Here is a 24,753-nt window from a genome sequence, read left to right on the forward strand (position 1 = left end):
TGTACACAAATTTGACGGCTCACAAATTTAGTTCCCATCCACTGAAAAAAAAAATTTTGGTACTTTATTTAGGTTTTGACCGTTTTTCAGTTCGAAATAAAATATTGGAGAATTCAAGATATATATATGGGTCACTAATGAAAAAAAAATATTGAATTAAATTTCCGGGAAATTTAAATATTGAATGTTGTTTTTTGATATGGTTACCATGGTAACTAGAATTAGAAATACACATTTCAGTTTTATTCTAGCTGATTCTAAATTTTGTAGTGCAATAAGTGCAAATAATATTGTTTTGCAATTAATTTGTAATTGGCTTACAGACATCTCAAATAACTAGTCCAGAAGTATTTTAATTTATGTGTGATAATCATTTTATATAATAATGAATAACACCGAGAACAGGCTATCAGAAGATTTTTATCTGCTTGATATTTCACCGACAGACTATGTCAGTAAATGTGAAGATAGCACATTGTTTGATGAAATTATTGGTCATATCGAAGATATGTTGTTAAATGATAAATTTATTGTAAGCTACCTATAATTTTACATTGCTACAAATTATCTTGATGTTTTCTAAATAAACTTATGTACTGCCATACTGAGCCAAATTGCACTAAGCCTATAGTGAACCTTTTTTTAAACCCTGCCAAGGGGCAAATATATCTGCACATTTCTCAAGAATGTAACATTTTTGTAGAATAATACTACGAGGTATTTTTGGTGACAATTTCGCAGTGAAATTAAAATGAATATATAAAAAAAAACCTTCAAGCTTCCAGTCAGTTTACTAAATACGGAATTGATATTTACAAGTTTACTGTAATTAGGTCGAGCCAAGGGAACATAGATTTTTATTTGAAAAGATTGGTGTTAATAATTAGAGTTAAATTAGTAACTAGTAAATAAAAACACTAACTATTTTTTACAGGATTTAATTTCTTCTTTTATGGAAAAATATTGGTTAGAATTTGAAGACAGCGAAGAAAATAAATTTGTATATACAGACATATTTAATGAATATACTAATATTATCGAGGACTTCATCGATAAATTCTTAAGGGAGAGAGTTAAAGGATTCGATATGATAATGTTTCTCTCTGATTTAGAGTAAGTGTCCATCTACCAATACCCCACGAGTATTCGGTGTTTTGTAGTACCTACTTAACTTAGATGTTTTGTGAATACAAATGAAATTTTAAAAACATATTTCAGGATGAGAAAACTGGACATGGAAGGAGAGGTGTATGAAATTCTGCTTTCAATGTCTGACTTCTCAATGTTTAAAGAAATGATGCTGGATTATAAAAATGTATGTATTTTATAAATATGTTTTACGTGTTAGGTATTTATGCATAGGTAAGTACAGAATGATAGCTGCCAGTTTAGTCAATATATTTAATATAAATATATATGTAGATACAGTCAAACTTGGTTATAACTTATGGTATCCGTGATCAGGCACATATGTGGTTCAGTTCATATCTTCATGAAAGAGAATATGCAGTTGTGTTCCAGGGTAATAGCTCATCCAACTTTAAGGTGTCTACCGGAGTACCCCAAGGATCAGTACTCAGACCATTCCTCTATCTCCTGTACACTAAAGATATTGAGAATATTATCAAAGAATGTGGATTGTGGTCTCACTGCTATGCAGATGATACACAGATTTATTTTTATTGTAAACCGAGCGAGAGAAATGTGCTTGTTAATTTGATTAATGGATGCATTGAGAAAATAGGAAACTGGATGGCTGAAAATAGACTTAACCCATCTAAAACGGAACAACTATGGATGGCTTCAGCCAGATGACAGAATTTGATTCAGCATAAGGCACTACCCGATGTAAGGAGTACCGTTTTACCCACCGTTAAACTACTGGGAGTCATCCTTAATTCTGACCTTTCTCTTAACGCTCAAATTAGTAGAACGATAAGTTCATGCTTTTACCAGCTGAAACAGATTAAATGCACAAGCAAAAATTTGCCAGTTGATGCCGCCCGTCAATTAATAAATGCGTTTGTAGTGTCTAGAGTCGATTATTGTAATGATATCTACGCAGGTCTACCAATGAATAAAATGACTCGCCTACAGTCTGTATTGAATGCCGCAGCGAGACTTATTTTTGGAATCTCTAAGTTCAGTCATATCACTCCACTACTTCGGAATTACACTGGCTACATTTTCCACAGAGGGTGGAATACAAACTCTGTTGGTTTATGTATAAGTCACTGCACAACTCTGCTCCAGAATATCTAAGGGAACTCTGTACTCCAGATGAACTAGCTGACAGGCGTCTTACGCTTAGATCAGCTACATCTACGTTGAAAGGAAAAGTTATTATACCTCTACACAAACAGCGCACTAAATTCGGCGAACGCGCATTTTTTTTTGGCACCACAACAGGCCAGGAGGCCCAATAACAGTGGTGAATAACATCACAGAACACCCAGGATTGAGAAAATCACATTTTTAATTTTTGTGTTCTCACCGGGAATCGAACCCGGAACCTTCCGTGCATGAGTCAAGTGTCTTGACCGCTACACCACGGAGGCCGCAGGCCTTTGCGGTCGCAGGCCCTACGGCATGGAATGCTCTCCCAGCAGAGGTCCGAAACTGTGAGAGTGATGTTTTGGAAGAAACTTAAAACCCACTTGTTCTCTAAATCATTTGAATAAATTCTTAGCATGTGGTGACAAAGTACATTATTTTTCTTAAATTAAAAGTTAAAGTTAAATTTATATCTTTATATACTCACTTTGTAAAGCTCCCTTCAGGTATTATATTACGAAAATGGCGCTATATAAGTTATCCATAATAATTATATAACGATCACGAATGTAATGAGGAAACATGAGTTGATATTTTGGTTCATGGTTTTTTCCATACAATTATTCACTGTTATAACGAGCTACTTCTCGGACATACCAAACAAAAATATTGACAAAAATTACACAAAAAATCTTTGATTGTTAAAAAGATCATTCTCGAAATAAGAACCTAAGTAATAAAATCCTAACGGTCGGCTAGCATAAAGGATAAATACCGCCGGGCGTTGAGATCGGATTATGTTTGTGATGGATATGTAAGTTTCTAAGTACCTAATTGGATTTTTCGTCGACAATATTGACCAAATGAACACACATGGTTTTTAAAAAATCCAAGCTTTGTGAACTTAGTTTGGCACATTGCTACAATTTACAGCTGCTTTTGTAATTTGTGTATGACATGCTTGTTTCGGGGGTTTCTTTTTAGATTTTTTAATGTCCTATGCTTATTTCAATACACAATAAACATTACAAGTGGGTGATATCAAATGAGTTCTAGACCAGATAAGTCAAAAGTTAACCCCTGAACTATAAACATGTCTACTAACAAGAGGAAGTGTCTCTCAATTCGTGAAAAAGTGGCAATTATTAGTGAAATAGAACGTGGCGCGAAAAATGTGGAAGTGTGTACAAAGTTTTCTCTATCATCCACAGTGTGAACACTGTGGAAAAATAAGGATGTTTATTTGTCTGCATTTGAAAAGAATATCTATGAATACTAATGTCGATGAAGCATTGCTCCAATGGTTTTGCCAAAAATCGACACAATATTGTTTATGCAAAAATAAATGGAGAAGCAGCATCTGTTGACGGTGTAATGGCAAGTGAATGGGTTAATAGCGTTCAGTCAGAACTGAGAAAGGAGTGACAATGTGCAATAGCGATTGTATAAAAAAACCTTTCTCTGGAATAACGAGTAACGCTTATAATGAGCAAATTCATTTCATTTATTTATTCAGATATTTAGAACATTACAGAAAAAAGACCCAATTTATTCTAAATACAATAATAGATCACAAATTACAGTAGATAGTTATGTTATTAATATAATAAAATGCAAAAAGAAAAAATGAAGTTAGAAAGTGCTTTCCTAAGGGAAGGCCCACTGTCGTGAAATATGTCGACATTCAATCGGTCCCATCTTCCTCATAATAAAATCGTTTGTTAAAACATAAACAAGTATTCAGTATAATAATATTAAAATAACAGAATATTATACAAAAACAGAATTGTTATAATAATTTTAATATGGTTTAAAAGTAATTATATATTTGTCAGCCTCGTGGTCAGCACGTTTGCCTACCATGCAAGAGGTCTCGGGTTCAATTCTCGATAGGATTGATATGAAATATTTATTTAAAAGTGTGTTTTTACACTAGAATATTTCATAGCCCATAGACTGAAGCGTAGGACTGATTATCTATCCTTCATGTAGCAAAAATTATCAAGATACGCTGCAGTTGGTGTACCAATGCAGTGCCCTATGCACTATTAGGTGCGGAAAAGGGATGATCATGATATTTAAAAATCTTACAAAATGATGGGACTAAAAAAAAATTTTACTGGCAAAGTGTATAAAACCGATAAAAATAAATCCCGAAAAGGTGTAAACTGATAAAATATACTGAAATAATATATGAAATTTGATCAAATAAAATTTTTAAAATACGAAGTACTGAAAAAAAAAGTTGTATTACACACACATTCTTATTTGGTGCTGCAACTCTTTCTCATTTTAAAAATAATTTACATACAGCTTTCTTTACATCTTTTCATGCACAACGATTATTCTGACTTTTGAATTGTCCATCTTCAAGTATTTGTTGGATTTGGTCATGCCATGTCTTTCTCAGTCGTCCCTGTTTTCTGCATCCATCAACATATTTATGCATCATAAATACGTTTAGTCGATTTTCACTGTCCATTCGTTCTATATGTCCAAACCAACGCAGCACTTTGATTTTGTTGACAATTCTTGTTATAACCATACATAATATTTTTAATCCATAGAAAATAAAATTATTAATTCGTGGGGTAATTACAACAACTACGCAACTTCAAAATCAGCATTTTTAAGTTACCCACCAAAAACACACATTTGTATCTTCATGATCATAATATGATTTTAATGAATCATGACTTGCTATTTGCAGCATTCATGGAGGATAAAAAAATACATTTTTAGTGGATACCTCACAAATGCTGATTTTGAAGTTACCGACTTGTAGTATCACACTACATACCCAGCTAATTATTACACAACATTTTGGGAGTTATTATAACCCTTTTCGTAAAATGGGTAAATTAATAGTAAATATTCATTATATTTTTTTCAGATGAAAGAAGGGTTGGTAGCAGACTTCAGCTCCGACATATGCATTAAGAGCCTGCAAATAAAACTCCCGGAAGTTATGTAAAAATATGTTGATTTTATTACAATTAATGAAGTGTTTTGTTGTACAAAATAAAGTATTGTTCCAAACAAATGCATAACTGGGTTTTTCTCTTTACAATTGAATGCAGGTTCCTTATTAGTGCATAAGTATTTGCATCTGTGTAAGTTGGCTATAGGTGTCTCCCGGCATCTTGTAGGGAATATTACCAGCAAAGCTTGTGAGTGCTTCAGCTTGCTCTCTGAGGAATTCCACTTGCTGGAAAAAAGCACAATATAACGAGGAAGTTCAGTGGTTTTTTTGTATTTTTTTATTTGTCAATAGACTATAAAACTAAGCAAAAAAATAAAAATAATAATCATGTATCGTATTATCAGCGCTATGATTTTTAAAGTTTTTTATTTATAAAATTACTGCGCGTGTGACGTCTCAAGTTCTCTTCCGCTTCTTCTCAGTCAGTTCTGCCGATTGGTCCGTTGAATTATCGTAAACCGGAAATATTCCTTAACTCTCTTATCATTAGTTCATATGAACTAGTGACGTCTTTCAAAGTAGTTAGTTTTTATTAAAGAATTTTTTTGTACATTTTCAAGAAATTTTCCTGTATAATTTAATGCTCTAATTTTTACAATGCAGTGCCTTATGCACCATTGGGTGCAGAAAGGGAATGATGATGAATAAGTAGCAAAAAAATATTTTTAGTTTTTCATAGACCCTATTATTTTAAAAAGGTAAAAAAAAAGTGATATTTCCCTATTCTGAACACAATGTTTTCATATATGTAGTATAATCATAAAAACAAAGTGTATAAAAAAACAGGCTTTGTACGGAAGGTGGTAGGGTCTCACCTTGTCTTTGCCTTCTCTCTCTAGGTGGTGTGGTCCCCTGAGGGCCTGGTAGCGAGAGTACAGGATGGCTAAAGTGGCCAACAGGAGGTCGGGCACAGCGCGGCATACCTCCCCACTCAGGCGGCGGAAGGCGGCCACTCGCTCCTGCTCCTCGGACGCTCGCAAGGGAACTAGTTTACAGGCTGCCAGGGTCTGGAAACAAACCATTGCCATCATATCCTTTTCCAAATCTAGTAGTGCATAGGGAACATCATTGATACCCCACCCCTATGTATTACAATGGAAAGTGGACAGAGTTATCTTTATTTATTGCAACAGAGAGGTAATATGGAAGTCTAGGCATTTACAAGGCTCATGACCCGTCATTGGTCACACTCACAACCAGCCAATGATCAGTTTTTTTAGTTATAAAAAAACTTTATTTAGATCATAATACAGTCTTAATAACTTTTATTTATTTAATGCACAATTTTACCATAGCACAATTGTAATTTTTTATGTCCCGACTTGTTAGAAAATTCTGTCTTAAGTAGAGACTCATCTATATATAATTAAAAGATTTATAAACATATTAAATAATATACAAAATAATCAAAACAATATACAAAATAATAAAAAAAAAAATACAAAATAAAAATTTATACACGTCAAGAAATGGAATGCAGAAAATTTATTTAATAATACATGGCAATATGTAGTTAATAATTAATAGTAATTTTATAATTCAATTCGGTAATTAATTGATAATTTAATAAACATAATAATAAATAATTTTATGCTTCGATTAGCAATAGTTAAAATATATATTCACAAATTATTAGGCATCATTATTAAGTTTATTCAACTTCATAGGGAGTGAATCCAGGTGGTCTACAAACATTTGAACATACTCAAAATATTGTTAAGTTATTTTTAATTCGAATCTCGGGAATAACAGTGGTGCAACTTTTACTATCTAGTTTAAATGTTTTGAGATATACCAATGATAATTGATGATATGATATGATAATTGTGTCACTTTTATTTCTTAAATTTGAAAAAAAAGGTATAACATTAATATTTTTGCTTTTAGGGCCACAAGCATATTTTTTAAATCATGATGTTAATTGTGCAGACTAAAAATATATTCAGGAACATTCTTGCATAAAAAAAAATATCACTGAGGTGCAAATTGTCTATTAAGTAAAATGTAATTTTCTGTATGAAAAATTGAATATTCTTAAAAAATTTTAAGAAACATTTTTAATTGCAGATTACCGGTGAAGATAATTTAAATTTTCTAATAAATATACATTTTCGCTCTGTTAGAATCCATAGCTCTGTTAACATCTCATTATAATCAGGGCCGAGGTACAATGATATATTCCAACATTTGAACACGACCATGTGTAAATCCACCTTGTTAATAAATATTTCATTTCGAACTTGCTAGACATCAAGAGCATCGAGACCTCAAGCACGGTAGGCGAATGCGCCAACTACTACACTCTGAAGCAGAATTATCTCCGCTCTATTTCCTTTTTTAGGTTTTTTACCTCAAAAATGTTCGTCTGAGATTCTGGTTCTATTTTACTAACGGAACTGTATTTTATATAAACCTATTTTATTATCTTATCGCAGTTAATATATGGTGACTTTAAGTGAATTAAGTTAGATTAGCAATTTTAAATATATCACTAAACACCTTGTTTAAATTATCAAAGATACAAAAACACAAAAACTTGTGCGTAAACAGTGTGTATACTATATTTTATGAGTAAAATATAGACCAGGTTTCACATTTCTTGGGATAGTATTTTTTAATATTTTGTTTTACGAACCTCCATAGCTCCGACATAATTGTTAGCGTGATACTGATCGAAAAACTTTACAAGTTGAGTGAGTGTATCAAAGGTGAGCTGTATGTTGAGGGGGAGGGGTGTGTTGGTGTGGCGGTCCTTCAAGTTCTGACAGGTCTGGGATAATCTCTCCTTTAGGGAACCCGGCCTCATTGGTTCGCTTACAACTTGACTAAGTAAGGTACAACATAATTCAAATACACGCTCTGTATTCTGAAAAATGCAAAGAAAATACATTTTTATAAACCGAGGTAAAGATTAAGTTTACGGTGAAAATAATTAAACAGTAAGACAGATGTGATAATTACCCCGGCTAAATCAAACATGTTGATGGCATCTTCAAACAGACCCCTTTTGACTAAATCTTCAGCAACATTTGCAGCTATAACCTAAATAATGAAGAAAAAAAAATATTTTGAGTATGCTATGCTGAAAGTATGCAGTACCATAGAATGAATCTCTTCAAAATGGAAGAATGATATTAGACCAATTATTTTTGTACATATTAATAAACTGTAAAATTGATTCTCCTGATCTACTTGAAAGACTTCCATTTCGTGTGCCATCTAGAGCATCTAGACCATCAAGACAAAATAGTCAGTTTTACAAAGACAACGCGTTGACCAACTATTTAAAACAATCCACAATACCTAGAATATGCGAGCAATAGAACTATAGATTTACTGAGTTCATGACAATGAATGTAAATTTTAGTCATAAGTTACAGAAATATTGAGGGAAGTACATATTTAATAATTTTAAGATTATTAAATAGGCATGTGCATATAATTTCTGATTTTCAAAATTTGTTTTACTTAACAAAATTTTAATTATATATTGTCTTCTGTTTTGGTGAGTGCATGGGTGACCTACACAAATACAAAAAAAATTGACAATATATTCTGCACATACTGTTTGTTTACTTAATACTAAAATAAATCAATTATAATATTCAAGAAAAATACTTTGTTTAGTTTTTATATTTAATTTGTTCTCTAGTGACCATGTTTTGTCTTGACTGACATCGTCAGACAGGATTAAGAGTATTTTTGTCAGTAACATTTCTATTATTATTATGGATAACAGGATAACTTATACAGCGCCATTTTTGTAATTTAAGTGTTTGGTTTAATTTGATAAAAAATTTAAGTTAAACTTTTCATTAAGATAATTTATTTTGTCATTATATGTTAAAGATTTATTCAAATGATTTAGAGCAGCGGTTCCCAAATTTTTTAGGCTATTTGTTATTTATTTATTTTACAGAAACATACAGCCATCAATAATTAAATGACATAATAAAGATAAGGTTTAAAGATAGACCAGCGAAATTTCTAAATAAAAATCATACATATTCAATTATGGTACAACAAAAGGCTGTGTTTGTGAAACGCTTATTGATTTACCTATTTTTGGCGGAACCCCATCTCGACGATAAAAAAGTGAATTGACGAAAATATTATTTTTAAGACCCATGACACCTATTGATCTACACATTCTGTAGATCAATAGGTGTCATTTGAAGACTCGATAAATAGCAGATTTTGACTTCTGGTGACACGGTTGGGAACATGAAAAGAAATTGATTGCAACAGAGATGAGACATCAGCTATAGCATTAAGTATTTCAAAAATGCATATAAGGTCCATCTCAGTTCTACGTTCCTCCAATGAAGACAGATTAAGAGATTGCTCTATTTCAAAATAGGAATTATAACCCTTTTGCAATCCGAGCAATCATGCCACTTTTCTTAGAAACCGGTGTTGGACAGACTCGATATGGTCAATAGGAGTCCTAAAGAATGAAGACCAAATTGGAGAAGCATATTCTAGATGGGGTCGAACTAGTGAGCAATAAAGAGTTTTGATGGTATTAATATTTTTGAAGTCCGTCATCAATCTATTGATAAAACAAAGAAGTTTGAGAGGTTTGTTAATGTACGGATGTCGACATTTGTGCACCTATCATACATAGTCTTACAACACATTAATCTGAGAGATTGCATTTCTACAGCATTCAGCCTAATTTTTTTGTTTTCACAATCACATACTTCGTTCCGATATTTAAGGGTCGGCACCAAGATTCAATTGTGAAATGAAAATCGATATAAGCTGAAGTATTTCCAAACCTTGCTATCAGTAATGGAAGAATTGAACTGGTCCACCAGTCCTCGAGTGCGCACTCCGGATAGCGGGTCTATTCGGCCAAATATTGTGTCGTAGTTCCGACACTCGAGAGCGAGGTCTCCAACACACACCATGAACAAGTTCCTGCCATTGGAATCTTTCATGTTCCTGCAGAAAAAAAAGTCAAAATAGAGAGTTGAAATGTTTTAATAATAATAAAATGAAAAAAATACTGCATTTTAAGTTACCTAAGGAAGTAGAAGTACTGAAGTGCTTCAGCAGGATCAGTGACTTCAAATTTTCTAACATAAAGCAGGATAAGGCGGGGAAGGTTGAGTCTACGCAGGGGCGTGGGGTCTTCGATATCCACTGAAACTGTAAAAATATGTCAGTAATGTATTAAAGTTTTTGTTTTAACTGAATATTTTTATTTTTACAAATACATATTCCAATTCACATAGTGATTATTATCAACCACAGTAAAGCTAAAGTCACTTCAGACAAAATTAAATAGGAAGATAAACCGGTTTTTTTTAGGTGTTTCCGTGTAGGTTGAACTCGTTCTAACATTTCGGCTACCGTTGCAGAAGCCATCTTAAGCGTAAACTAAGTGTTGGGTATAAATTGACGTGTATATGTACAAGTAGTTTGTACCGTGTCACAGCAGGTATTTTTATTCACTGTCAATCTTTGTTTGTCGTATGTAGTGGTGGGACCTGTTGAAATGTCAGAACAAATCCAACATGCACTGGATCACCAAAAAAAGACAACTCATATGAATAACAGCGGCTGAGAAAATGTATGCGCCTAATTAACAAATCTATTTTATTCTTAAAGGGGCAAAACTTAAAGTGTTTTATGCTTAGTCAAAAATTAGCTGGCCATCCTAACATTTGGTTTTTCTTAAAAATAAATTAATTACATATTTGATTTTTAAAATTGTATTATTGATTTCACAACTTGATTAACTGTTCATTTCACCCCGTTTGATTATTTTATTTATAATTTAAGCATTTCTGTTTAATAATTACAGTAAAACCCCTGTTTTACGTTTTTCGAGGGAGCAACAAAAAGTGTAAAACTAAGGAAAACTTTAAAGTGAGGAAATGAAGAATGTATGGAAAAAATGAAATTTCATTAAAATATAATTATTGTAAAAGACTATACTAAATATATTGCAGAAAAATTGTAAGAACTGTCATGATAGGGGATTATTCATATTTACCAATGACATAACTAAAAATAATTTGTATTTTTTTAAAACAATACTGCAATGTGTTAATTTTTATTGAATAAAAATAAAACACATGCATAAATATAATTGTATCTAGGTACTTAACCTTAAAAACACGAAAATAAAAATTTGAATTTGCATAAAATGCATACAACGATTTTTTCCCTAAATATTGGGAAATTTTATTTATATGGTATCACTTTTTTTAGTATGGCACCACAAAGTTTCAACTGTCATTTACATCGCGGACTGTTTCACACTTTTATGACAACTGTTTAAACTTTCTCCTTTTCACAATACACACGTGTATAACATTCAAAAATATTTATATTGCCAATTTTTTTAACTTTCTGCATCGTAATTTATTGATGTAAAGACTTTAATCTTCCTAAACATGCGTCAACTGCATGTCACTATTTCATATGTCAAAATTAGACACAAACAAAATGGTCAATTCCACTGCACCTGCATTGAATTTAGTTTGAGACAATAATTTACACATTTTTTTATTTACCTCGATTTTATTCTCCATTCACGCGGCGGCGCGCGGGTCGTTTTTTGACAGATCAAATGAGTAATGAAAAAAAATTCAACGTAAAACCGGGGTTAAGAAATACGTAAAAAACGTTAATTGGGGGATAATTGAATGAGAATGTATGGAAAAAAATGGGACCTAAATATTTCGGTGTAAAAACGAGGTTTTACTGTATTTAATCAGAGCGTAAAATATTGATGATTGATAAAAAAACAAACTCACTTAAGGGGGCTTGCACAGTCCTTGGTCCTCCGAGGAGGTATAATTCATTTAATGCTATGGACATGTGCACTGCATGTACCTGATATCTGAAAGCAAATATACAAATCGTGGGTATATAAATCTTGTACAATACCGGTTTTATATTTTGATATAAAACTGACTTAGAACTTGAAGAAATTATGACTGATAAGCATTGATATTCGCTTAATTCAATAGGTAGTTAACTTACAGAACTCTACATTCTTTATAAAATACGTATCAGTTTTTACCCGTGAAAGCAAAATGGCCGTCATGCAATGTGATAAAGTATATTAAGAACAAAAAAAAACCCATTTTACTAATAAATTGACATTTACCGAGGAATGCGAGATAGAAATTCTATAGCAGGTTCAAACTGCCCAGTGAGGGCCAGGACTTGGAAGTATACTAATGGCTGCTCGTATGCCCTGTAGTGAGATTCACCTGAAATATTATATTAAATTAACAAATAGATATTTTTTTGAAAAACAACAGCTCAATTATTAAAATAAGGGAAAAATGGAAATCAATATAACAACATGCCTATAGAGTATTTTCACATTCTTTTTTGTTTTATTCTCAAATAAGCAAAAAACTTATGATGGTAATGGTATTATATTTTTTTAATGCGATTTCAGACAAATTTACTAAAATGGTTGAAAATACGCATTTTTAGAATTTCTCAAAAACAAGACACTTCCTACTCTATGGGACAAACGTTACCGCATCATTCTTGTATGCAATGTTTGTTAGAAGCACTGTGAGTCGTTTTATATGTGCTTATTTTTAAACCCGAAAATTATGAATGAAAACATGCTTTTTATACATTGATATATAAGAATTGTATGAATCCGCTTAGAATATTTCATATGTTTTCAACATCATTCCCGGTTTGTGAAAATACCCTATATTTATATTCATAATTTAAAGTTGTATCACCTTCCAAAGAGAAAGTAAAAATACATTAGGCTACAGTGAGTAAAGGATATTGGATCAAATTCTTTAAATAAAATAACAAAAATTATTCCCAATTCTAACGAAGGAAACAAATAACAATAAAACAAATAAAATAATTCAACGTAACATGTTTGCATTATTCACGCAACAGTGCAAAACAGATATAACTAGCATGTATATATGTAGTACCATCAGTGCCATTTCTTGTTCATTTGGTATTAGTTTCATTATTTGGATATTGTGGTTATAAATTTTATAAATGTATGTAGTTATAAATTTAATTTAAATATGTGTGTACCATATTCTTCGAGGATTAGTTTTTGCAAATCTGAGTAAGTGAATTGTTCCGAGTCTGCTGATGAGGCAGAGTCTTCCTTAATGAGGCTCAACTTCAACCAGAGGTAGTCATCAGCTGTTTTAGCTACTTCCGTGTGCTCATCGTTGACATCACAGCATCCCAGAATACAGTATACCTTGGAAACAATCAAGCAAATATAAATCAGTAACTTTCTTCAAGTTATTCACAATTTGATGTTAGCTAAGTTAACTATAGTATGTATGCTAAAAACATCAAAATTTCAAAATTGAATACATATAATCTTAAATTGATGTAGATATCTTTGAAATTGCAACAAATTAAAATTCATGCATCTTTAATCAGCTTTTCTAAAAACCTTATGCCGAAAGATACAATAGTTTACATAGCCTGCCATTTTATGAATATGTTGTTTACCATTATTGAATTGCCCTTGTTTATCTTTGCTACATAGTTTTATGTTCTATTTGTTCAGTTTCTTGTATTTATGTTTCTTCATGTAACTGTGGTAATTGGCTTAGGCCTTATATATAATAAATAAAATAAACAATAAAATCCCTAAATTATGGGAAGAAAGAAGAATTACAGATAATTAAAACATTTTCTCAAATACTTTTAATTATGCTGTAAATAGTGTGGGATTGATTTTACTAAATCAATCTCACGCCAGGCTAAAAAAATCCGATGACAGAGGAAGAAAAGATCTTTTCAAATTAAATATGTAGCTTACTTACGGCTTTTTTGTAAGGATCAGTTGTGTTTCTTATATTTCTGCTGTACTGAAAGTTAATGGAAGTCTGCAGTTTATTACTCAGTGGGCAACCCGGCTTCTTTATCAGTTCTTCTAAAATTTCAATAAGGTCTTCAAAACCCGGACTAGAAATAAAGGTGAAAAAAACAATTACACAAAGTAAATATTTCTATATAACCACTTACCGACTTGTCTATGTCTATGTTTCTTTGTGAGGACACCAATAAATCAACATGCAAAACCTCCATCCCCTCCCCATTTTTTCAACTATTTCTCCCACAGCATAAAATATTTTCATAACCTTATCAGTGCGTCTAATGGTTGCTTATTAAAATGCATGTCGGGTTGGTTTTATATTTTTGTGCAACAACTATGGTAAAGGTGTATAGTGGGTATTGCATGTAGGTTTAATTGGTGACCCGACGAAAAGATGGGTACGTCTCGAAACCAGTAGACATAGAAAAGTTGGTAAGTGGTTATATACAAATATATAATAACATTTAGTTAACAAAGTAAAGCTCATGTTAAGATAGCATTAAATTTATTGTGATGTTAATGTGAAATTTACACCACATAAATTGTAAAATTAATTTGTTTTACATTAAAATGATTACAGTGAATAAGAAGTCAATAATTAGAGTAGAAATATTAGAATACCAAATAGTAGTTAAATATCCAGTGGAAATCAGTGCCACTTATTGTTTATTTAGCCTATCTACAGTGACTTGAAGACCCCTTTTGTTAATAAAAATGAAATAATTACTCAGCGTGTTCAGCGCAAGAAAGAGCTGCTTCCATATCACCACTTCTCAGGCAGTAGTAGATGATGGGCCACACCGGGCGCCCGTCCAGCAAGCCGTCAGTGAGCCCCAAGAGGGCCTGGCCCTGCACACGGAGCCCTACGAAGCCCCTGACGAGGGGGAAGGTCCCTGGAACTCCTCCGCGCTGCGCCGACTGGAGATTGTCCATGACAATACTGCGCATATAGGCCTTATACCTGGGAAGATGAAACACAGATGGGAGTCAAATAGTACCTTCTTCTGCTATGAACATTACATACTTCCTTTTCCGATTCTGAGGATGACACTTCTGTTAAGATAAAAAGTTACATATTTATAAAAAAAAATGTTTTTGTTGAGATGTAAAACAATTTTGGTAAAATGTCCCCCTGTTTAAAATCCAAGAATGTTACGAAATAATTGGTCACAGTGAAAATATTGTTCTCTTATTTATTTATTTGCTCTCTTTTTTCTTCCACATAATAAACAATGATTAGTAGTAAAAATAATGTGACCTCACTGGGGTTACCCGTGCCGAGGACACTTAACAATATACTTTTTAAAAATATGTTTACATTTAAGAATATACAAAGAAGACCTAATATACAGAGATAATTAACAAAATGTTCAGACAGTTTTATACTAGGGGCAAACCGTGTATAGAAGCGAGTATGTGCAGCTTACCATTATATTTTACTAACCATAATAATGTTTTACTGTAATTTTATTTACAGAAAAACAAATAAATAATGACTATTTATTTTAAATCATCTCCACCGTTTGTATCTTAATCCTAATATGAATATTAATAAAGCGCGCCCAGCGCCTGCGGTGAGCCAAGAAACTAGCCGATTTTTCCAGCTTATTTTTTCATACAAATAAGTATACTATATTTTGTCTTAACCCCAGTGTGGGTTTTTTATCCTAGATTAAACTTGCAGATTACACAAATTATTTGAAGATTCTTGATTTGGAAAACAATATTTTAAACATTTTTTCTGAAGGGCTATTTTTCTTTGAGATGGTACTTTTGACATAAGACCATAATTACTTTCATGCATCATGTTGCAGGACATATGCGCTCGACACGGCCGTTTTTAGCACTATTAATTTCTAGAACAATTCGGCCAGTTGACATTTCAATTAAATATTTAATATCGACTAAATTCGAAGTGCTATTTTTTATTTATTTTTTAATGAGTTATGAATTAAAGTAATGGATAATATATTTAAATAATATAATGTATCCCGAAGTTATGTCCTTTGAGTTAATTTTATGGATGAGAGTTGTTGTATCACACAGAAAGACAGAAAAATATCAATTTATAGTATATATTACTTACATTATATTTTGTAACTTCTATGTAGGTACAAATATATAATATTTTTTTATAGCTTACCTATAAATAAAATCACCATTCGCCACTGTTTTATACACGTATTTATGTTTATGTTTCATTTATGCATCCTATATTATTTATATTAAAAAATGCATAATAAAAGAATGTAAACATAACATAAACTATACATTTGTGGAGCAGTTGATTCGATATTGGTTTAGGCAAATGAGACAATCCATTTTGCTTCTACCCAGCTCCACTATCCATTTTTTTATAACCTTTTTAAACATTTTCTCGTTACTAATTATTATAATGGACAGTGGAAGTGGGTTATAGATTTTAATTGCATACTACTTAAAATCCCTTTGTCTGAAAGTGGTATTAGTTTGTATTAGTTAAAGTTGTCTTTGTGTTGACGATCTAGTGATTATATTACTTGTATGTGTTGTAGTGTTGGGGTTATGTCTTTCATTTGAGTGAGAATAGTTTTGGAATCTGTGAGTATTGTTTTAGCGTATACTTGCTTTGGTGTCGTAAGTTGTGATTTGTGAAATATTTCTTCAGTAGATGCATTAGATAAGTTACAGCTATGGTTTGTTAAAAAATAATGTTATATATTGTCTACATACATATTTTATTAAGAGAACATAATTTTGAATTTTATTTTTTGCGCAACAGGCCAGCAGGCCTAATTACCGTAGAGAATTACAGCACAGAACACTCAGGCTTGAGTAAAATTTCTTTTTCACATTCTCACCGAACCCGGAACCTTCCATGCGTAGGTCAAGTATCTTAGCCGTTAGACCGTAGAGGTCGCCAAGTTTTCTTATGTTCCCATATGACTTACATACTGTTGGGCCATTAGATTTAAGGCCAATAATTGAATCAAAATTTGCTAAAGAGTGCTAAGTATTTAAAAGTTAATCTGCTCAAATTAACATAATTTATATACTTATGCATCGGTACAGTTGCTTCATGGTGTAATCAGCTATACCTCAATGAAATATTTTTGGATAACTTTAAATCCCTTTCAAACTTTGATTAAAAAAATAATATATCATTAATTGTAACGGTTTAAAAATATTTTATTATGTCGAAAAAATGGGTAAACTTTTCAACAAGGACTGGTCGGTGTTGGTGAATGGTAGGAATACAATAAATTTACCTCTGTTGCAAGTAATTCTTTCCTTGTGAAATCAGCGCCCTCTGAACGGCTGGAGAGGCTCGAGACTTGATTGGATCTTCATTTCGAACAAGCGGTGGAATATTGGTCATTGTTTTAATGATGCTCCACATTTCCTTTACTTTCTGTAATGTTAATTATAGGTTTTATGTGGTTTTATCACTAGTTATATGACAAATATTAAATTGGCATAATGTCCAAACACATAATGGTTCTAACTACTAACAAAAATAACAAAATGCGATTGTAATAATTTTTTTACTGTGGGCCTAAGGTTATTCAATTTACTAATAAAAAACAAAAGGCACCATACCTTTTTAAAATACAAAACATTGTCCTATCAGCACATTGGTTTTATATTTTTGTGCCACAGCTATGGTGAAGGAGTATAGTGGGATTTGCATGTTAGCTTAATTAATGTTCTGACGAAGAGACTGGTACATCTCGAAACTGGTAGACATATCGTCGGTCGGAGTATATTACTGCCAATCTACTAAATTGTCTTTCTCTAGACGACAGAAAAAACTGTTCTTAAAATCAAATCTAACGCATTATTTACTCCAGTCTGTGGTACTGTTTTTCTTCAGAGAGCTCCCCTTCCATTGGTCCCATGTGTATCTTATGATTAGATTTAATTAGAGTTATAAATTCACTAATACGAAAATATCATTTTTGACAAAAATGTAGATTGGCGGTAATGCACGCCGACTGACGATATAAAATTCGGTAAGTGGTCTTTAATTATAATAATTTACTAAGATTTATTAAAATGTTTGAAAACAAAGTTATGGCGCTAAATATTAATAGTAAAAATAAGCGATCGGAAATAAAACTAAATATGCATATTATTTTTTAAATGTCAAATTGGTTAAAAACTGTGATTACAAATTGTAAATAAACACAACAAAGGCCCAGATTCAACACGGTTATATCTATTGATACAGGGCAGATCTTTTGACAAAGTATTTGTTTACTGTGTGAAATGTAAATAAAAAATACAAGGGCAGGTTTAATATTACCGTAACATAATATTTACCGGGTCATTAAACTCCTCAGCAACCTGAGAGAATTTCTGAACAAGAGAGGGTCTCATGGCTCCTTGGAGGACAATCTTATTGTGCTGGTGAACTTGCTTGGCATAGGCCATCTCCTGGTCATCCAACATAGAATGCCCCCCCTTGCGCGGAGTATCCATCAGGACCGAGGACTCGGGAGCCCTCTTCAGGTCCAACCAGTTCTGAGAGGGACCAATCATGGCGTTCATAAGCTTTATTTTTTCTTGATTCCACTCGGATACCGAATGCTCCCGTTTCTGTTCTTCGGTGGCCTGAAGAGACTGAAATAATAATTTTGTCACATATAAAGAGATTTTGGTATAATTATTGGTAAAAATACTTGTTATCAACATTATTACAAGAATAATATCTAGCTATGGTTATGCTGAGTACTTCTTACTACCAGAGTGTCAAAGTAGAAAGTATAAAATGCTAGAATATTTATTTAGTCTTCTATTTTTGTATCTGCCAGCAGGGCCAAATCTAACAGGATTTAGCGCCTAATCACTCACTGAAAAGAGACCGGAAAATACATTAAAAAATGACAACAGAGATGGAGAACATTTTAGAGAAGAGAATATGGAAGTCCAGGTAGTTACAGGGCTTATGACTTGTCATTGGCTGGTTAAAGTGGTCACTTTACACACTGTGTAACATTCACCATTTTTCCTATGTTTGAACATCCATATTTCTTAGATTCTTCCATCTGTTGATTTTAGTGAAGTCAAAGAGCTGAAACCTTTATTGTTGGGAAGAGATTCATTTGTTCGAATTATTTCACATACTAGGCAACGCTGGAAAACAATTTTCCAATTTTTAAACTTCTTCTTGGGCCATTTGGTAGACTCTCTGTTGTAATTTGTTGATCTTAATGACTCCCTAGGGGGTAAAATCCAGTCTTTTGTCTACAAACATTTGGACAAACTCAAAATACTGTAGGAAAATACATGTAGATTAATGCGATAAATAATTGAGCAAGTGTCTGGTTCTTTGTGCCAAATTACAAATTTAAAAGAATCACTATGTAAAGCGCCCTTGAGGTATTTTGTTACGAAAATGGCGCTATATAAGTTATCCATAATAATAATAACTGAACCTATGGTAGGTCCCCTCTGTCCACCGGGAGCTGTAAAAACTTTTTTAAATTTTTTGAGGCCTTTTACCAAAGTATGATATCTTGAAATACAAGATTAAATATTACATATTTACAAATTCATGTACAATGAGAATGTTTTATTAAAATGTTCAGGGTAAATGTTCCAAACCACAATTCCAAAAATAGCGGCTAGGCTATCCTAACCAATTAAATGATTACATATTTACAAATTCACATACAATTAAAATTAATGGCGTATTAAAATATCTACTATGTTCAGGACAAAGACATCAAATCACAATTCATGAGTAAGTAAGTGCAAGGTTATGAGTTTTTTTCGTCCGAAAAACATACACGACTACTCACTGAACGATGAAATATTATCATCTGTGTCTAGTATACGAGATTTAGGTATTATACTTGACACTAAATTTTCTTTTACAATTCATATTGAACATGTTATCAATAAATCCTTAAAACTCCTTGGATTTATTAACAGAAGCACAACTGACTTCAAAAATATCATTACCATTCTCTCGTCTGTTCCCTAGTTTGCCCGCACCTAGAGTATTCTTCTGCTATCTGGTCTTCATATTATGATGTTCACATAAGAAATATTGAATCAGTTCAACATCGATTTTTAAGAAAAATAGACTGGAGGTTGGGCTTATCCAGAGACCAATATACGTATAATGAGTTAGAAACTAGCTTAAATATATCTTCTCTTCCAGACCGTCGAAATAAATCCGAACTTCTAGTCCTATTTAAAATTCTCAACTCACTCTTTGATGCGCCTAGAACTAACTATGGTTTTCATTCCCCTATGCCCAGAATCCTTAGGTCTGACAACAGACATACCAGTCTTGATTTCTTTGATAACAAGTTGTCTTCTTTCAAACGATCACTGAATCAAATTCAATTACAAACACCTCTCTCCCGCTTCCACTCCCACCAAGTCTACTATATACCGTTGTGTCTTTCTACTTTCTTTTATAATAATTTTCGATGTATAATATAAATATGTCCTTAAAAATGCCAATTGGGCGTATATATAAATAAATTCTGAAAAAGGTGGTTTTATTATTTTCAAACAATTATTATATTCTTATACACATTCTAACAAAAGTTACCAAAACACAAACACCTTAGATCTTAGCTTAGATCCATTTGCCAGAATATGTATAAGACCCACATAATTGGTTAAAAATAATATTGTCCAACATTGTGGTTCTTTGGCCTTTGGCCTAAACACAGTTGATATTTTGACTATTTCATATAAATTTTTCCTCTTTCCTTAGCACGAGTGAAAGTGGGCGAACGGTGTTTTGGTAATCTAATTACATAATATAAATAAACTAAATAAAAAACTTACAGATTTATTGACTTCATCGATGAGAGATAGGATGGCATTTTCTCTTTCATTTCTCAGGAAACTTTCAATATCAGAATCTGCTATAGGGTGGAGTGGCTCGAATGTTCTGCGGGAACTGAGGGTCTCTAGTTTTTGGGAAATCTGAGGGAGGTCGATTCCTTTGGAACCCAACAATAAATGCCTGGAAAGTTTATGACGACATAAGAAACAGCGTTCATTAAAAATATTCATAAAATTTTGAGTTAGTAGCTAGTGGCACAGTGATTTTATTACAGTAAAAAGGCTAAATGGTGCAAAGCCAATTTCGGCATCACCATGTGAACAAAAAATATACATTTATAGTCCTTAAAATATAGCTTGATTAGAATGACAGCTGTCAAACTAATTTCATTAGTGATGGGAAATTACTGATGACTGATCAAATCGATTTTATCAGTTATTTCATGCAATCATGAAACTCTGTTTCTGAAAATTTATATAAAAAATGAAAAACAAGCCTATCATAGTGTGTTTAACATAATTGTTCACCAAAAAATGAGACATTTATACTTTTTTCATGAACAACATCAAATGAATAATTTTTTTATTCAATCAATTTACATTGATCAATTTGTCCCATTTCTAACGTTTTTGCAAAATGATGTAACCTTGTAAGAACGTCGTTAATAATTAGGTTTATTTAAGTTTTTTTTAGTTTTAAAGCTGATTTTATATATTAATGTTGATTTATGTTTCAAGAATTGTATTAAAAAATAAATTAACACGTCAGATACAAATGATTTTTCGCGTGTCAATATAAATAACTCCTTTGACGTTACTACAAAGTTATGTCGTCACTTTTTCTGACAACTGTCATTCTAATCATGTTACATTTTAAGGACTATAGTTTCTTTTTATTAATAAAAAAAATTATTGTTAGTAATAATTTTACCTTTTTTTGCCTTTTCCTAGGATTAAACAACAAATTTCGAAAGCTACTCTGAAAACTTTTTAAATTGTATAAGAAAGTTCAGTGCTACAGGGAATTGGGCATAAAAAATGTTTTCTTACATGCAGTAAAAATTAGAGCATTTAATGGTATGGAGAAATTTCTCGATAATGTATGAAAACATTAATAAAAATGAACTATTTTAAAATGTCACAAGTTCTAGTAAACAGCCATTTAGAATAGCCGATCAATGATGTGTTTTGATATATTTCAACAGCAAAAAGCGACATCATGGATGGAGTAATTACAAAATTACTGAGAACCGATTTCGAAATAAAATAAATATTCACACATTACAACTGAGACAGAGAACATTTGAGATAAGATGGAAGTCGAGGCATTTACAAGGCTATGGACCTGTCGTTGGCTAGTTTGAATGGCCAATTGACACACTGTCAAACATTCATCATTCTGCCTATGTTTTTAACATTTACATTCCTTCAATTCTTCCATCTGTTGATTTTTTAAAGTTAAAGAGCTGAAACCTGACTGAATAAAATCAACAGATGGAAGAATTGAAGGAAATGGATATGGATGTTAAAACATAGGCACAATGGTGAATGTTACATGGTGTGTAAAGTGACCACTTGAACCAGCAAACGACAGGTCTTAAACCTTGTTAATGCCTGGACTTCCAAATGCCTTTTAAAGAATGTTCTGCATCTCTGTTGTATTATAAACTTCCTTGGGGTGATACTATTATATTCATTTTAAGCGAGCAGCTTGAAGCTGATACGCTTAAATTCATTTTAAAGAAAGTTAGTTGTTGGTGCACTTTAACTTTTCCGAAGCAATCCATATCTACAAAAACATGTTGAAAAAATAGACTAGCAATTTACAGAAAATTCAAAATGACATAATCGAAATATTTGTGTACTTAGTTGAGAAAAGCATTATATCACACTAGGATTATTGGTGATGTCAGTACCAAGGTTATTCTATGCATTGTGTTCAGTGATATATCAAGAGGTTGCATGCAGCTCAGCTCACGCTGTTAATAAATAAACTGCGGTAATCTTAAATTATATACCAGCACCCTTAGAAGTTTTAAGTCGGGAGAAAATTTGTAATTAAAAATAGTAGGTTGAGTTTATACATAATTTTCTTTCTAAAGTGGCTATGTTTTGTTTTATAAATGTTTTAAAGAAAATACAGAATATATTATTGTTTTTAAAAACATTTTTCACTTTGTGTTATGACATTTTACACTTATTTGTTTATAAATTTGTATAAACCACTTAATTTTTTAAATTACACTTCGACCGGTTTCGAGGTTACTACCTCATCGTCAGGAATTTAACTAACTTATAATTACACGCGTTGCTATTTATATAATAAAATATTGTATGAAAGAGACAGAAAATTGAAATTAAGAGAGAGAAAGAAGATAAAATAAATCATAACGGATAATAGAACGATTAGAAATTAGTAAAGCCATTAATCAAAAACTTCAAATAATAAATAATCAATTAAATTTAACTTAGAGTCCTCTTTTAAAACTATTCCCGTTATGATTTATTTTATCTTCTTTCTCTCTCTTACTTTCAATTTTCTGTCTTTTTCATACAATATTTTATTATATAAATAGCAACGCGTGTAATTATAAGTTAGTTAAATTCCTGACGATGAGGTAGTAACCTCGAAACCGGTCGAAGTGTAATTAAAAAAATTAAGTGGTTTATATAAATTTATAAACAAATACGTGTAGAATATATTATAAGCTATATTACGCTTGGATATCGTGAGCTCCTGTCTGCGTTACTCTTGAATACAGTTCCTGCGATGCTTCAAGAACTTGTACAAGAGATCTTTCAACCCTCGGTAATTCCTCGTTTCCTTCAACATCCGTTGCTAGTTGCTCGGCGGCGTGAAGCAGAGAGCTGAAGTCGGATTCACCCATGGCAAATCTAGAATCTAATGATAAACGAGCGATAAAATAAAAAATACGAAATGAAGAAGAAAGATTTCCCGCTAAATATCTGTTGTTAAATAGAGCCATTAATATTATTTCCGAAATAGTCAACTTTTGTTTTTTACCTGATTTTTTAAAAACCAATGTAATCTCCTTTTAAACCCCTTATAAATAATCGGAAAAACCGCTGAGCGGCACGAATATATCAGAAATCCAATAACAACAAAACATAACCACAAATAATGACAAATACGACAGCGATAAGCGGTAGCGAAATCACAGACGAAATAAATCTATGGTTTATGGCGAAAGACAACCATAGATTTTGAGTCATAAATAATTTTCTGTAGCTATGGAAAATTTATCGAGGTTCGAAGTAGTTGTTTTGTCAACCAACATAAAAATCTGCAGACATTATTTTTTATGATGATTATAAAAACTTATGTTTTGATAAGTTTAGGTCTGATATTTTCATACCAATATTTTGTTTTATAGGTAGGTACTTTTTAAGATCGATGGGACGGGTATGGATAGGGAAATGATGATGATGGTAATGACAATACATATCTAAAAAATAATATATTGCATAGAGTGACTGCATCTTTTTACGTAAGATACGCAGGAAAAATGTCGTCCTACCAAAATACGCAATGCGGTGTGACCACAACCAACACCAATTAGGTCTAGTTGGTAATGCCACAACTCTCTACTCTTCTTATATTTTTAATAGAGATGTTGGCTATTGTTTACCACTATCGATGAAAATAATTTTTGAGCATATTTTGGACGGATTTTTGCAAGCTAAAAATTCTCGATAGATTCATAAATCTAAATCAACATAATTAGCTGGAGAAGAGAAAGCAATATAGGGGCCGATAATATTTTAAGCAAAGAATTTTTACAATTCTATGGATTTGAGCATGAAATGTGTTTTGAAAATCAAAATATGTCCACTTTTG

General features: G+C 32.0%; 2 protein-coding genes across 2 annotated transcripts; one reads left to right on the forward strand and one right to left on the reverse strand.

Annotated features, from left to right (window-relative positions):
* Nucleotides 1–235: 235 nt before the first annotated feature.
* LOC148280095 (ADP-ribosylation factor-like protein 2-binding protein) lies at nt 236–5,324 on the forward strand. The gene is made up of 4 exons (XM_088228942.1): nt 236–532; nt 935–1,113; nt 1,219–1,315; nt 5,168–5,324. The coding sequence occupies exons 1-4, from the start codon at nt 386–388 to the stop codon at nt 5,246–5,248; spliced, it is 504 nt and encodes a 167-aa protein (XP_088085068.1). The 5' UTR covers nt 236–385; the 3' UTR covers nt 5,249–5,324.
* LOC148280096 (nuclear pore complex protein Nup93-like) lies at nt 5,241–24,050 on the reverse strand. Its single transcript, XM_088228938.1, has 16 exons — nt 23,920–24,050; nt 23,613–23,796; nt 20,895–21,075; nt 18,408–18,707; nt 17,354–17,496; nt 14,833–15,066; nt 14,053–14,194; nt 13,301–13,475; nt 12,384–12,489; nt 12,028–12,113; nt 10,285–10,411; nt 10,039–10,204; nt 8,219–8,299; nt 7,893–8,123; nt 6,073–6,264; nt 5,241–5,482 (listed from the first exon to the last, which is right to left on the reverse strand). The coding sequence occupies exons 2-16, from the start codon at nt 23,780–23,782 to the stop codon at nt 5,363–5,365; spliced, it is 2,454 nt and encodes an 817-aa protein (XP_088085064.1). The 5' UTR covers nt 23,783–23,796; nt 23,920–24,050; the 3' UTR covers nt 5,241–5,362.
* Between the last annotated feature and the right edge of the window lie 703 nt (nt 24,051–24,753).

The sequence above is a fragment of the Micrasema longulum genome, unplaced genomic scaffold (genome assembly GCF_059751315.1).
Source record: "Micrasema longulum isolate JH-2025_06_02 unplaced genomic scaffold, ASM5975131v1 h1tg000616l, whole genome shotgun sequence".
NCBI lineage: Eukaryota > Metazoa > Arthropoda > Insecta > Trichoptera > Brachycentridae > Micrasema > Micrasema longulum.